The sequence below is a fragment of the Sturnira hondurensis genome, unplaced genomic scaffold, assembly GCF_014824575.4.
Source record: "Sturnira hondurensis isolate 20B ecotype Veracruz unplaced genomic scaffold, ASM1482457v3 Scaffold0002840, whole genome shotgun sequence".
Taxonomy (NCBI): Eukaryota; Metazoa; Chordata; class Mammalia; order Chiroptera; family Phyllostomidae; genus Sturnira; species Sturnira hondurensis.
The window spans coordinates 7,864,323-7,880,816 of NW_028075471.1; the positions used below are offsets into that span (position 1 = coordinate 7,864,323).

General features: G+C 47.0%; 1 protein-coding gene across 3 annotated transcripts in view; it reads left to right on the forward strand.

Annotated features, from left to right (window-relative positions):
- The first annotated feature begins 2,517 nt into the window (after positions 1-2,517).
- PTPRG (protein tyrosine phosphatase receptor type G) overlaps positions 2,518-16,494 on the forward strand; it is a 715,684-nt gene continuing 701,707 nt past the window's right edge. For 2 of the 3 annotated variants that reach the window (XM_037040813.1, XM_037040814.1), the window contains exon 1: positions 2,518-3,384. In XM_037040813.1, coding sequence (XP_036896708.1) covers positions 3,300-3,384 — 85 coding nt within the window. In that variant the 5' untranslated portion in view covers positions 2,518-3,299. The remainder of the gene's footprint in view (positions 3,385-16,494) is intronic. The other variant, XM_037040815.1, reaches the window with a different exon arrangement.

Here is a 16,494-nt window from a genome sequence, read left to right on the forward strand (position 1 = left end):
ACCAATACCTGAACTTTCTCTTTGTAGCTTTATTTTTGCATTAGGGTAGCCACCTTTCTCCTTTGGCATTCTTAGGTCCCTCATACCGATTCTCCTGGCATGCACACTGTATTGTACAGCTCCCAAATCCCCTGGGGGGTTGTAATCACCAGGTAAGAGCATAACAGGTACCCTGTCAGCTCGTTTTGTGCAGCAAAGACTTGAACAGTGTCTAATGTGAATGAGCTGTTCTGCAATTGGTTGCAGAATGAATAGGCATCCTGTATGGTATATGTCTGTAAAATTCGGTTTTGTTCCAGGAATTGGTGGGGCCTAACTTGGTGGCGGTGCTTGCAAGAGCAGTTTGCCTTAATCTTCAGTCCAGGGTCCTAGGACAGTGGCCAGGCCAGAACTAATTTGATATTCATTTTTTGTGTGGGTCTCCTATTACTGTAACAGCAGTAGTAATTCACTCCCCAAGCCTATGTGAGGTTTCCCCCACTCCTAAGCCATTTTTATCCACCCCACATTTCAGTGTCTTTTCAAACCATTATTCCTTTCACAACTGGGGAAGCAGACTGGCTTCCAAATCCTAACTCAGCTACTCACTAGCTGGGGATCCATTATTTTGCTCCTCTTAGGTATTCTTGTCTACACAAAGGGAAAAATAATTCTTACCACTGACCAAACTGTTGTAAGGACTCCATGAGAATGTGTACTGTGTTTGGAAGGTAAACTCCACAAAGGTCACAGGCCTACTTGTCCTTTTGTTTTTGTGTGTGTTCCCATATGCCCTGCACACAGTATGTGCTCAGTAAATTTGGGGAATGAGCAGTTTACGGAAAGATTTCAGCACAAACTGGGGCAGATAGTAAGCAGGTTTTATGATGTTCATTTTGCAGAGGAGGAAACTCACCTGGGGATGTCTACATAGGTGTTCTAGTCTGATTTGAATTTCACGGATTTGCCCTTTTTATCACTCAATTTTAATAAGGTGGTTAGACACACAGGGGTCATTCTAACCTTACTCAAAGGTTCCATTGAGGATGGACATCCCTTAAATACAACACTTCCAAGAAAACTGACCCAGGCAAGCATTTATAGGGGAGTAAGGACTTCAACAAAACCAGGAAGGGCCAAATTCCAAAGCAAACAAAGTCGATTCATTCCCCACCCTGGGGGAGGGAGTTCACTCCGGTCTGCTAAAGATAGAGGAGGGCCCTCCCGGAGAACTTCCTGGCTTTTATTAGTTTGTAATCCCAAAAGGTAACTTTTCAAAGGTTTTTCTTTTGGAAGTGTGGGTGTGAAACTGCTTCTCTAATCACATCTTAAGGGAGGATCTCTGAACATCTGTATATTATTTGAAAACTTAGCATCCGGTTGGGATGTTTGGGCGGGAGGGGTACCCTAATGGTAAGATGAAACAGCAGGAGCTGTTAAAAACACGTCCAAGTGACTTAAATAGAGACAGAAAAATTAGGCAAAAATTATAAATGGCTAATTACCTCGAATCAATTACATGTTTAATCAAAAGCCCGCCTCCCCCACATTTAGCACCAGAGTAAGAAAAAAATAGGGCGCATAGAAGTCTGAGATAAATATCTCGCCAAGGGACAAAATTCATTACAGATAAGCCCAGTACTCCCATTTCCCCCGGACGCCTCTCCCAGATTGCTATAGAGGCTGCCGCTCCCCGCATAGCTGCCAGGAATTCGGTGCTGCCCCGCGGGGCTGCTTTCATCCAGCCGGGGGTAAGAATCGCACTTCCTGCGTCCTTCCCACTACTAGGCCAGGGTGCCGGAGCCCTTCTTCCTACCGTGGAGCGGCGAGTTGGGAAAACTCCACATCGATCCACCGTGGCTCCAGGAAACAGGGTGGGGTTGGGGGCTCGGAAGGACTGGATTTTGCCAGTCAAGGACCTAAATTCCTCCCCCCACTACCCCCAGCCTTGGACTCGGCCAATGGAAGCCCGGGAAAAAAAAATCCCTCAGCAGCTCGGAGTGCAAAGGCCGCTCGGCTTTGTTTCTTCGCAGAGGAATGGGCCGGGCCAGGGGCGCGAGTAGGGACAGTGCAGGACGCGCCCCGCCGCGGTGCTGCCAGGGCGATGAAACCGAACAGGATACGGTGAAGCCCTAACGGGTAGCCTGCTGCCGTCCTCCTCAACGCCCCCCGCCCCCCCCCCCCACACACACACCCAAAATCCTGGATCCAAGAGAAAAGAGGACGGTGGGAGTAGACGTCGCCAACCCGCGCAAAGCGCGGCGTCTTTAAGACCTTGCAGAACAGGAATCTGGGAGACTCCTCAGCGCCAGAAGGCAGTTTCCTTTCTTCCTCTCTTTCAAGATAGGGCCAGAGCTGCCCCTACTCCCCAGACTGCCTCAGGCGAGTCCGCAGACCCCCGGGCCACGCGCGTGGAGAACTGGGCTGTGGGACCCTCCAGAGGTGGTAGGAGAATGTGGCCGCTTTAACAGCGTGGAGTGCGCGCGCCCGCCCCTGGCTGCGCGCTCCCGCCGGCGCTGCGCGCTCCCGGCGCCGCGCAGTCCCCGCTCGCTCCCTCGTTGGTTCGCCGGTTCGCTCGCTCTCTCGCCGGCTTTAAAGTCTCTGCCAGGATCCATGCTCACATGTTACTTCCTGTATGGAGGCATGGCCAGTTTCCAGCCCCGCGCTCCCTGTTCCTCCCCAGCCTGCGCCGGAGCCACAACTTTCAGAAGCATGGACTGAAGGCGCCCTGGCCCCAGCGCCCCTCTGAGATCCTTTTTGTTTTCCTTCTGCCGTTTCTATTTTGGGGGGGCTCTTCGCTCCCCCGGCCTCTCCCCTCCCCTTCCCCGCTCGCAAACATGCCTCCTTCCTTCCCGGGGCCCTGGAAGGAGCTGCCTGCCTGAAGCCCGGAGACGCCGCGCTCAGCCCTGCCGCCGCCCGCCGGCTCTCTGGCTGCGCTGCCGACTCAAGTTGGGAATCTTCGGCTGCCTGCCGCCGCCGCCTGCGGCCCCTGCCTGCCCCGGGCCCGGGGCATCGCCGCCGTCCGCCGGCTCCTCGCTTTGCTGCTCGATCGGCTCCCTCCTTTTTTGAACGGAAAGCAGTCTTTCTCCGCCGTGGATCGTCCCTAGCGTGGTTCTGCGTTCCCGGTCACTTTTTGAGGTTTTCCGGGGGACACTTGGCTTCCTAGATTCCAGGGGCACTCGGAACGTTGAGCACGGGGGGCCCGTAGAACGGGCGACCAAGGGAAGAGCCCAGGTTTAGTGGAGGCTCACACAGAGGCAAGAACTTATTCAACAAGTTTACCCCCCCTGTCTTCCTATCTTCGATGTGTGTTTTCGGACATGCGGAGGTTACTGGAACCGTGTTGGTGGATTTTGTTCCTGAAAATCACCAGTTCCGTGCTCCATTATGTCGTGTGCTTCCCGGGTGAGTGCTGGCCGCCGAGGGGACGCGGCCCTGACCGGCGCGCGCGGGGGTGCGGAGTTGTCGCCTGGGCACGGAGCTTGGGCGCCTGTCCCGGGGACCCCGGAGAAGGTGGAGGGGGCCGCGCGCCCTGGGAGGAGAAGGGATCCACTCTACTGGTTCTGACGGCGTTTAGGGAGGCCGGTGATTGGGGAGGGTGAAAGAAGGGGCTGGGTGGGGAGGGGTATAGGGGCCGCAGGGGTCTGCGCTTGCTTGGGTTTGGGAGGCCTTGGGGAGCCAGAGTCAGGAGAGAAGGGGAACTCACTCTGCTGATCCGCCGCCGTTAGGGAGAGCTAGAACTCTGGGGTTGTTAGGAGAGACTGGGACCGTGGGGGGAGTGCCTCTGTCGGTTTGAGGGGCCCAGGGTGCACCTCTGGCTCCGGCGGGTTTTGAAGGAGCTCAGAAAGGGGGTGCTTTCGTTGCTGCTCCGCGACCCTTTAGAGACTGGGTCTTGAGGGAGGAAAGCTGGAGGCTGACGGTGGAGGTTTGGGGTGATGTGAGCAGTCTCATTCTGATTTCGGGGACCTGGGGCGATTCCCGCTCGGGGCTGAAGCGCGGGCTGTGTTTCGGTGCCGGCGCCAGGCAGCCTTTCCGGGAGCGGGGACCTGGGCACTCTGGGAGGGCAAGGAGCAGGCGGTTTAGGGAGATCTCTGGCTCCCAGCCCCAATCTGCAGTCCCTTTACCCCGAAAGTCGGCTGGGCTGGGCTGGGCTGCTCGGGTCGGGGTGCTGGGGGCGCGTCAGCTGCTGGGTTGCAGTTCGCGCCTAGGCGGGCATTTTCCTCTCTCCCACTCCTGTCTACCTTCATCTTTTCCCCTTTGCAGGCTGTCCGCAGCTGGCAGACACAGACCCGCTCCTTTCTGGCCAGGTTAAGACTGGCCTTTGATGACGATAGTAAGTTGCCGCACGTAGCGGCGTGTAGCTCTGCGACCTTCCACTTCCAGCTCTCCACCGGCAGACCCTCCCCTGAGGAGGGCAGAGGCCAGCCGCCTCCCTCTGCCTTCATGCGGGCCCTCCACACAGTAGCCCGGAGGTCCCTTGAATCCGTTCAGTCCAGCCCCCCTCTTTGGGGGTGGTGGCTACGTCTTCTGCCCTAGCTGGGGAAGGGGTGAGAGGAAGGGGGCGATTCGCTTTTCATCCCTCGCTCTGCTAAGGATAGAGAATTTTTCGTTTTTCTGCCTTCTCATTCACCAGATCATGGATACCCGGAGGTGGGGGTTATCAGAATAAAAAAAAAAAAGGAAACGTGCCTCGATGCTTTTTTGCTGTCCCTGGTCACAGCCGCCTGTTCCCGGGTGACCCGAGCGCTCGGTTTTGGTGCAACGGATCCCTCAGCTCCGTAGTGCGCCTTACTAGAGGAGAGCACCGGCGCTTTTGCTGTCCCCGGGGACTGGTAGTGAATGTCCCTTTGCAGTCACGGGGGCAGCCTCGAGGGGCAGAAAGGTCCTCTCTTCGTCACCCGCTCCCCTGCGCATTCTCCTGTCTCTGGAACCGCACTGAGCTGCCACAGCCCAGAAACCGGGCCCGATGTCGAGGCAGAACGTGGGTCTGACACCCAGAGGCCTGGGATTTATCCCTCCAGAGCTCTGTCTCCATGGGGCTGGGGGCGATGTGGACATTTCCCCTTAGTGCTTTCCCCGGTCTTAATAAGTGCTCAGTATTGGTGTTAGTCACCTGCTTTTTCTAGACTTTCTTCTTTGGCGTGGACTTGACGGCTGAATGAGATCAGATGCACGTTGGGGTCGAGCTCTGTACGGGTCACGCTTTACTGAGGGCAGTGAGAGGCAGCAGGAGGACAGCCTTGAGAATATGAGGAATTTCTAATTCCACTCTGGCTTCTCCTTATGTTCGGCATGCAGTGAATGGGCCGGCCGTGATTCTCCTTTTCCTGGTCTGAGGAAGCTTGAAATTTAAAATGGGACCGCCAGGGATGCCGCCTTCGTGGGGCTTGGACAATTTTCGTCTTCCACATTTTCTTTTCGGGAACACAGTAGGAGATAAATAGCCTGTACCCTGGCCCGAGAGCCTAAGGGTGTCACAAAGGGACAGTGCAGTGTGGTGTGAGGCGCGGGGAAACAGGGAAAGTACCGCGGAAGAGGGTGCAGCTGCGCTGCAAACCGGGCAAAATTAAAATGCCAGAACCTTGGGAGACCTGGGCTTTCCTTTTTCCGATGGTGCGGGGACGCCGCTGGACCTCAGGGGGCGCCCCCGAGCCACTCCTTGGGCTCCTGCCACCTTCTCTGGTGGGGCCTCGGTGGGAGCCGGGATAGGGCGCTCTCCAATGGGTCCCAGGCGCGGGCTCTATGGGCGCGCCTCTGTGGAGCAGGCGGCCCCAGGTCCGCTTCTGCTCCGAGTCCGCTTTCAGCCCCTTGCTGGCTCAATTTCAGTTTGGCACCGCCCTCACTGTCGATCCCCCCCCCCCCCCCCCGGCCTTACTTGCCATTGTCTGGGAGGCGTTTATTTGCTTGACACCAGGGATAAAAACGTTCTAGTATTGGTTATTGTGAGGTTTTAACCAAAGTCCCTTGTTAGTTATTTTGTTTCTCAGAACCGCACCAACTTCTCAGTTGCATTTGTGTTCTCAGCTGCTGTTCAGGACCCGGGAGGTGTAATTCGGGAGGGTTTTGGTAAAAATCCTGGCATCGTTTTGTCCCAGCAGATCTGAAGCAGTGGCATTTAGTCTTGACAAAAAGTATGGCAGGTGTGGGACCCGTGTTGCTTGCTGTTAGTGTTTCAAGTGATATTTCCATTTTACAGAGAAGTGTTACCAAACAAGATGCAGTGCGTATAGTAGGTTCTTTATGTACATCTCTTTAAAAATTCTCTTAATGAAAAAATATGAAAATAGAAAAATGTAATGGCCCCTCCCACGCAGCTACAAGGATCAACGGTCTTCCTCCTCCTATACCCCCATACCCTCCCCCGCACCTCCTTATTTTAAAAGCACGTCTTACAACCATTCATTTAAGCATTTGTTACATATTGCTAGTTACTGAGAATATAAGTGCATCCATCAGAATATAAATAAGTTACTTGAGAGGGTTAATAACATTTTACATATTTTACATTCTTAAGCTCTTCAGCAGAAAGTTACACTTAAAAAAATTGATTTCTTCTCTTCATCCTCAGAGTGAAACCCTTCTCTTTGATTCTGATATGTTTTGTACCCTAATTAGTGTTTCCAGTGTCGGAAACACTGAAGATGGATAAGCTCTGCGTTGTACTTTTGGAGGCGTCAGAATTCCAGGATCCATGATTGATGTCTGGTGCATCTCCCTGGAAGCTGTCTTGGTGTATTTGCATGTACATGCTCTAGTCCTGATGGAGACATCCTTTATGGCCTTAGAAAAATAGGAAAGCAGTGTTTGTAAGTTAGCTATCTTATTCTCAGGGGTGGGGGTGGGGAGGAGAAATCATGCCTTCTCCCCCAATCTCCTTCAAGTGTTTTGTTTGAAAATAAAGAGTCTTTATCCAGTGTTTAAATTGGTTCTTCCGACACAGTTATGAAATAAAATCTTTGTTGTTTTCTTCTAAACAGTGTCCACCTTCGAGTTGATGAAATTAGCCCATTGATACATAACAGGACTTTTTAGAAATAGGGGAGGTTGCTGCAGCTGGAGACAGAAAGGTTATAGGAAGAAGGGCAGAAATGAGGAAAAGTGAAGCCAGTAGTGAAGCTCTGAGCATCTCCCCTTAATTACAGACCTGCTGTCACTGAATAAAAGATTATATTGTTGCTCATACGAAGTGGTACAGGGAATGCTGATGATTTCATGCAGCAAAACAAAAACCTTTTCAGATTCATCCTCTTATTCTGAAAAACTCGCAGGTTAGTGCAGTATATGGCTTATCATTGCATTAGTTGGAATGAACTTTCTTGCCACTCATGTACGATCATGTAAGGTGCTCTAGAGCAATTGTTTCTAGGGGACCCCTTCTACCTCCTTCCCCACTTTCCTCAAAACTCATGGTCAAAAGGCCAGTCTGGACACTTAACATTATCCTCACCTTTGTGAACAAAGCCAATTAAGTGTTGCTGGTGTAAATTGCTTTAACCATTTCCCTTCTGTGGTGAGAGTTGTTTTCTTCTCCCTCCCGACTTCCCATTCAGTATTTAACTTGGAGCATGCAGTGTGGGTATGCATTCTGAATCGCAAGTGTGAAAACATTGATGATTAACAATTTTATTCTTGGCACATCTTCCTTGTGGTCACATTTCATAAATCAAGGTACCTCCAATTATCTCTAAAGTGTTTGATGTCCTCCCCAAATAAGCCCTTCCTATGCTTTGGTTACAGGTTGACGACTGACAGATGACAGGTTGTAATCACTGAAATTACATTTTTGACTGTATCTGTGTGGAGAATAAAAGGTCTGCCTCTGTAATCATATAAAGGAAGCCAAGGAAGTGTGTCATGCCTCCACTTTTAGTTCTCCACGGAGCCTGATCCAGGCAGAGACTGAAGAGGGACTGGGAAGTGAGAAATGTTCTTCTGGAAGAGCCTGCCCCCAGCAGGCACTGAGCGCTGCTCCCAGGACTCAGCAGCAGTCACTGACTGTGTTCGGGGATGCGGTTGCCTGGGCATACACCTTTAGGCCTTCAGTAAATATTTGGAAGTGATTAAAAGATCTGATATCTTGGCTTCTTGCAAAGGACCAGGCATAGGACATGGCAGTATTCTGTGCACTTACCAGATAAAATGCACATCTGTAATAAAAAAAAAAAAGATATCTGACTTGAACTTTTTTTTTGGTTTTGTGTTTATATATGGAGTAGTAACCACAAAACCACTCCAAAAAAGGTGTGTTTTAAAAACCCTTATCCCCTCCTGCCTTTCCCTACAATTCCTCTTTGTCTCAAATTTCCAAGACTACAGAATTGAAAAAATAGATCTGGCCCTGGCCTGGTAGCTTGGTTGCAATGTCTTCTCGTATACCAGGGTTGTGGGTTCTGTTCCCATCTGGGCACATGTGGAAATCAACCAATAAGTAAGTACATAAGTGGGTGGAACAATGATTTGAAGTTTCTCTCTAAATTCAATATTTAGAAAAAGATCTGGCCCCGGCTGCTGTGGCTCTGTGGATTGAGCAGTGGCCTGTGAACCGAGGGGTCATCATTTCAATTCCCAGTCAGGGCACATGCCTGGGTTGCAGGCCAGGTCCCCAGTAGGGGGTGTGCAAGAGGCAATGTTAGTACTTTCTATTTTCTTTGAATACCAGGTTGCTATGGAAAGTAGTGGAGAATATATTGAAGTATATTTAAGAATGTGGTCTCTGGAACCAGGACGCCTCTGCCGTTACTTTGTTGCTTTAGACAAGTTACTGAACCTCCCTGTGTCACCTGTTTTTAGTATCTCTCTTTGTGAAGTGGCCTAATGATTGATTACACCTTGATTCCTAAAGTCTGCGAGGCTTGAATGAGAATGCCTGCTTAAGAATTTAGCACAGTGCATGGTAAATAGTAAGTGCTCAAGAAATTAACCTTTTTTATTCTATGTGTACTAAAGAGATTTGAATAGGAGTATGGGAGAAAAAACAAAAAGGACAACTTCATGCAAAACAAAAAAAATGATAATTTATATAAATTCCACTGGTGGTTTTTGTATGGGGCTTTGCTCTTCAGGGTGAGGAGGGGAGGGGTAAGGGCTGGCCTGAGGAAATCCCATGTAATGGGTGAGATGATCATATTTTACCTGAGGATCTTACCTCAGGTAAGGTGGATGGCCTGGGGTTTAAAAAAATGAGAGAGCCCTAGTGAAGTCCACTTTTCCAGCTTAAAGTAGGAAAGATACTTTCTACAAGCTTAAAATGCTCCAAGTGAGGCTCCAGGCTGGCATTCTTCACAGGAGGAGTTATTTGGTCCTGCACCCTGTAATGCCCGTTCTTCTAAGGCCTTCTGGACTTGTGTTAGCCAAGGGGAATGGGTCTCCCTTTTACTGTCATTTCTGGGTTTTCCTGTTGTGGCACTAATGGGAAGTACACAGTAAGTATTTGGATATTGCTTTAATTTTGTACCGTGTGATTGGTGAGAATGCTCATGTCCCTGTCTCTGTATTTTCATGGATTCAGACTTGAGCATATGAGAGAACCACAGACCGTGCAGAGTGCCTGCCCTCTAATCAGTTTTTTTGCAAACTGAAATCAGTAGGATGGTTTTCTGGCCAAACAACAAAAGTGTGATTTTAAATTACTCGACTTAGCTATTTTTGGACTCTAGCAGAGTGACACATTTGGCTGCTGAAATCTAGCAACTGAAAAAGAAGAAAGCGTAGTTCATGGAATATGTAACACTTCCATGTAAGTAAAGAGGACAATTGGCCTTAGTTTTCGATCTGATACTATTTTTCTAACGAGAAGAGGGAAGCAGTTTGTAGATTGATACTGTAGAGGGTATACTTCTGAGGAATTTATTCATACCAGTTATTATATGAATGTAAGAAGTATTTGAGTTGTCAAACCACTGTAGCCCCATAAATTTCACAGTACACTTAAATCAGATAAAATCATCCATTTGGAATGATTTGGATAAGGCACAGCCGGAAGCCATTTACCAAATACAAAAGCATAGTTCAAATGGGTGAGGAAATGTCATTGACTTTTCAGGAGTCAGGGTAGTTTTGAATTGCCAAAAGGATTTATTTACAAAGCAGTAGTTATTCATAAATGAGTTCTGTTCATTTAAAAAAAGTATATATTTTCCTGAAATGTTTGGATTCCGTGAGTGTGGAGGCTCAAACCTGCCTTGGCTAAGTCACTGGGTAGCTGGGCTTTCTTGGACAACTTACCCAGAATCTTGTGCAAGTGGGGTTGAGTGGGATTGGGGGCCTGGGAGTTCTAGATACACACACCTGTTATTCAGGAACCAGAGGTCCAGGTTGAAATTCTTACCTGTTGTAGCGGTGTTACCTGTAGTGGGGCAAGTGGGCTTTGGTTTTTTAATCTCTAAAATGGGAATAGTGGCTATCGATAGCCCACACTCACCAAGTGCTTGTCGTGATCTGGGTGCCATGCCTGAGCTTCTTAGATGACTTTAATGCTCCTTGGAGTTGGAAACCGTGAATATCACCACTTGAGAGTGGGGAAACTAAAGCTGAAGGAGGTTGCCACTTGTCCAAGGTCACCCCTGTAATAAGTGGGAATGGCTATATGTTTCTTCAATCCTCCTTCAGGATTATTTTAAACTGCAGGCTGGTTGCTGTTTGGAAGCGGTTTTCCTGCTTGCACAGAAGTCCAGTTAAAAGACAGACCAAGCCTAGGGTATTTCACCCCACTTCTTTTCCATATATGAAATTCCCATAAACACTGGGTGAAATAAAGCTGTCTTTCTACTTGATAAAATTAAATAAGAAAGCGATGTGATTAGTATAGGATTTTACTTGGTTCCATTGAAGAGATGACCTTTCTGGAAATGGCATTAGTTTCTGAATAAGCTGATAATAACTGTGGATAGAGTGAGCTTGTGGGTGGTGAATTTTTTGAATCTTTATAATGATCTAAATTGATTTAGTTTATAATTTGAGATCTTTTGTTTGGGGCATTGAAAATGGTTATGTTAAATAATGTGGTGTTATTATTACCTCGTATATTACTTAAGTGTGGGCTGCAGGCTGTGAGTCACATTTCCGGAAAAGGTCTGAGGTAGTGGTACTGGGCCGGAGTGGTTTGGGTTCAGGATTTTTCCTCTGGAGTTTGGAACTGGCCATGGGAGCTAGCCAAGCCAGCTGTGGGATCTGGCTGCACAAGACCCTAAGTTCCTTTGGGGTTGTTTTTTTTTTACCCTCAACTAAATGGCTTCTAAATTGTTTCTGGAATTTGAGGATTGTTGATTCCAGGCTGGGCAGTTTGGAAGGGTTGTGACCTTTCTGCAACATATAAGTCAAATGCCCAGTGCATATTATATTATGATTTGTGAAGTGTACTTCTTAACTTTTCTCTGAGAGTTTGCTTCCTAAGGCGCTAAAAACCCTTTGATTATCTTGCTAACCTTGCTACAGACTACCCCCAGGGAGTAGCAAACAGGGTTGTTAGTGGATCTTGGTTAATGGAATGTCTATAAGCCGTTTTCTTTTTCTAACATTAAACCTTATTTCTGCTGCAGTGCAGGTGAAAAACAGAAGTTTGCTCTTGCCAGTGAACTTATGAGTGGCCTTTAAAACTAATGTGATTTATTATTGGGTCAGTGGTGGCAGGATTCGTTGTCTAAAAAGAGAACATAAGGCTTGTTTTGGATCTTTTGTCTTAATGCTGGTCAAGAGAAATGGAGAGTTAGTTTCTGGCTGGGCAGTTCCATTGGTTAGAGCATTGTCCTGATATGCTAAGGTTGTGGGGTTTGATCCCTAGTCAGGGCATGAACAAGAATCAACCAATGAATGCATAAATAAGTGAAATAACAAATCAGTGTTTCTCTTTCTCTGTCAAATTAATAGATTAAAAAAAAACAAGAAATGGAGAAATAGTCATTTGAGTTACCTGTAGTTATGCAGGGGACATCTGTCCAGCAGATGCTCTCTTTGGCCATAGTGTGTTGAAAAGAAAAAGTTGATACCTTCCGGTAAAGATGGTATTGGTAAACACAGCTTGCTTCCTTGCACAACCATGTCAAAATTACAACCAAATGACAGAACAACTGTCATTCAGAACCACCAGAAATTAAGCTGAATGAAAGTCCTACAACTGTGAAAGTAAAGAAGAAACCATATTGAGACTGGAGACATGGGATGGGCTAGTCCCATGCCCACATGTGGCAGGTAAAAGTCAGGGAGGGGTATCTCAGAAGTGAGAGGTCCCATTTCCACACCAGGACCCTCAGCTCAGGGTTCCAGTGCCAGGAAGATATGGCCCCATAACTTCTAGCTGTAAAAACCAGTGGGGATTGAGGCTGCCTGGATTCTTAGGCAGTTCTTCTTACAGATCCCACACCTGGACCTAGACTTACTCTCTCTGACCTCCATTCCAGGGACAGCAGATTGAAAGGTACTGGGGATAGCAGAGTGTGGGAGGATTGAATAATCTAGCATCAGAGGGAATGCTGGGGGTCAGCTTTATCCCAGACACAAGTGCTGGCAGAGTCCATTGTTCCTTTGCTCTTTGCAGGGGACCTCTGCCCACAGAGCCTGTAGGTGGGCACCATATCTGGGTCTCCATCAACCTGGCTTATATTGTTTGTTCCACCCTGGTGATTATGCGATACCCCACCCAATGTGTCCCACCTGAGCTGTTTCCAGGGCTTTTCCATATGGAAAGCTTGTTTTGGCTCATGTTTTAGATACTCCCGAATTCTCTCAAACAAGCAGCATCTTGCCTCATCTGGCAAGCCCCATGCCTCTCCTAAGTTGCTCCAGGCCTGGCACTAGTAGCATCCGTGGTTCACAGCTGGGCCTTGCCTGGGCAGCTTCAAGCCCAGCACACATAGCAGCCGTATGCAGATCGCTTTGTACCTTATGCCGGCTACATGGTGGCTGATCTTGGATGTGCCAACAGCAGTCAAGGCTCAACTACAAGACGGGGTTCTACACAACCCACATGGTTGAGTGTACCTCAAGTAATCCACCTTGGGTGATAGGGGAGGCTGTGCCTTTGGACCCTGCAGGACACCTACTACATTAGGTCACTCTCACAAGTGTGGGAGATGTAGCAGCTCTACCTGATCCATAGAAACAAACACAGGGAGGCTGCCAAAGTGAGGAGGCAACAAAACATGGCTCAAATGAAGGAACAGAATGAAACTCCAGAAAAAAGAACTAAACAGATGAAGACAAGCAGTCTATTAGATGCAGAGTTCAAAACACTGATCATGAGGATGCTCAATGAACTTAGCGAGAACCTCAACATTGTAACAAAGATCCAGTCAGAAATGAAGGATACACTAATTGAAATACGAATTTACAGGGAATCAACAAAGAGTGGATGAGGTGGCATGAATACAGTGATTTGGAATATAAGGAAGTAAAATACACCCAACCAGAACAGTAAGAAGAAAAAAATGCAAAAAAGTGCGGATACTGTAAGGACCTTCTGAGACAACTTCAAGTGTTCCAACATTCGAACCATAGGGGTGCTGGAAGGAGAAGAAAGAGAACAAGAAATTGAAAACCTGTTTGAAAAGATAATGAAAGAAAGCTTCCCTAACTTGGTGAAGGAAATAGACATGCAAGTCGAGGAAGCAGAGTCCCAAACAAGATGGGTGCAAAGAGGCCTGCTCCAAGACACATCATAATGGAAGTGCAAAGGTGAAATTTGAAGAGAATCTTAAAAGCAGCAAGAGAAAAGCAGTTAGTTAAGTTCAAGGGAGCGCGTGTAAGACTGTCAGCTGTTTTCTCAAAAGAAACTTTGTGGGCCAAAAGGGATTGGCAAGAAATATTCAAAGTTATGAAAAGTAAAGACCTACAACCAAGATTACTCAGCAAAACTTATTATTTAGAATGGAAGGGCAGACACAGAGCTTCTCAGATAAAAAAAAAGATAAAAGGTGTTCACACCATGAAATCAATACTATATGACATGTTAAAAAGTCTTTAAGAAGAACAACAAAACTATGAACAATAAAATGACAATAAATATGTACCTATAAACAGTTGAATCTAAACAAAATAAGCAGGTCAGTAACAGAATCATACAGAGAACATTTTGCTGGTTGCCAGATGAGTGGGGGGTTGGAGGATGGGTGAAAAAGATGAAGGGATTTAGTACAAATTGGTAGTTACAGAATAATCATGGTGATATAAAGCATAGCATAGGGAATATAGTAGCCAAAGGACATATATGCGTGACCCATGGACACGGACACGGACATGGACATGGTGGGGGATTGCCTGAGGGAGTGGGGGGTCTGGGTGGAGAGGGAATAAGGGGGAAAAATTGGGACAACTGCAGTAAGGTAAATAGTAAAATATAATTAAGAAAGAGGATTAAAAATTGGAGCATTGCACATTCATGCTGCTATCAGTTTGTATACCCACTCTGCATAGTGATGACCAAAACAGATGGAGGCTCCTGCACTGGTCGTGGCTTCCCATAGAAGTCTGAGTTACTTCTGAAAAACCTGGAAGGTATTGCACCTTAGGGCCTGTGTTCTTGCTTGGCAACAACAGTAAGCTGGAATTAAATAGTGGCTGCCCCCTGAGAAGGGACATTCTCCTGGCCTGCAGGGGTTATTTACAACATTCAGCTGGTCCCTGGAGGTATTTGCTAACTGCGTACTGGCGATGCGTGGATTTGGAGGGACCGATATGTATTTTTACTTGTTTGTGGTTTGTGTTACCTGGACTGGGTGTGGGTAAAGGTGGCTGCATGTGCATGTGCTAGTGTGAGCGTGTGCATCATTGGCTGATGAAATGACTTCATTCCTCTCTGTCGGATGCACAGTTGTGCTGCTGTGTGTGTCCTTTTTCAGTTCTGCAATGGCCTGCTGCTTGGATATTTCTCAGTAATGTGACTTCTGTGGCTGTTGGCTGTATTTTGAAAACTTTCATTTAATTTAAGAAATAGCTCCTGTTGTCAAATGCCCACAAAAGGGTTCATGTGAGGAGACAAGAGAGAGACACTGACCAGTGTAGTAGGGTTTGAATAAATTAATATTAGAGATGTTATATTAGTGGATCCCTTGCCAAAGATCTTAATTTTTTCATATAACATCCCCGACCCTCTAATTTTTTTGCGCATGAAACCCATGCATGAATTTCTAATAAATGATAAAAATATCACATAGTTAAGTTTCCAGAAATAATAGATGAAAACCTAAACTTTGAATTGATAGAGTGACCAGTTTTTGACATGTACAGATTAAAGATTCACCTAATTCTAGCCTGTGTTCTTTAAGTGGTTGTTACTATATACAGTGTGGTCATGAATTCTTCACATAATGATTCAGAGCTTAAGTAGACTCTACGAGGGCAGGACATCCTTTCTCCTTCCACCTGCTGTATCTTCCTTATTTAGGTGGGGGTGGTCCTATTTGAGGACTGAACAGATAGAATGAACAGATAGATAATGCTCTCTGAAACAGTTATGGGCCATTTTACAAGAGTTTGTTATCATTGTATGCTGTTTCCAGACATCTCACATTTGGGTATTGTGTCCTTTTAAGAGATCCATGTCCAAGGTCAACATCTTCCTCAGGAGAATTTAGAGTGTATTGTCATGGTGTTTGAAGCCCATCTTTCAAAAGGGAGGAGCTGAATTTGTAACTTCTGTTGCTGGCCACCAAGGTATCTATTGCTGAAAACAAGATATATTTCAGTTAGGGGTCGGATGTCTTATGAGGCAGTTGGGTCATGTTTCCATGGTTACGGTCCTTCCCCCCCCCCCCTTATGAAATAATTTAGGCTAAATTTTGTGAATCTGGGATTTCTTGCATCAGAAGTGGCCTTGGCTTGGGGTTGATGTGGGAGGAGTACATGTCCTAAGTTGTGATTTGGTGGTTGTGGAAGTAGTGACACAGTGTCGTGGAGGGCAGCCGAGCTCGCCTGAGCTGATTGTAGAGCATGAAGATGGATACTGATCTGTTGCCTATTGAAGGCTTTGGACACGTTGGTCTTGGAGAGAGGGCTTGCCAAAACTGACCTGTTGTTGCTTCCTTGACAAGTATTGGTTGACCACCTTGTCTAATTCCCTCAATAGACAGATGTTGGCTGGTGCATCATGGAGCTAAGTTTTTTAGAATACATCCCTAGTTGATGCTTGTCCTAGTTTATTCCTCTCCCATGCATTTTTCTCTTTTAAACTAGTCATGTTCTCTGCTTATATGTGTACAAAGCCACGAGTGGGGGGTGCAGAACATCGCTTGACAGTGTCAGGCATCAGCCCCTCATTTTCTCAGTTGGTCCATTTGCACAGAAGCTGTGAGAGAAGGTGGGTAACTCTAGCATTAGAATTCTTTCTGAACATTTTCAGGGTGTGATTTTTAAAAGAAAAACTTCAGTGTTGTTATTGAAGCATTTTAATTGATGTAAGGGAGTTGCTTTGTTGGTTCTTGAGGTTTCTGCCTTCACTCTTTATGCTAAGTAGAAGGAAAATAGGTTTCTGGAGAATATGAGCAAAATGTAAGCACTCTGACCAGATAAAGGAGTTTGTGGAAA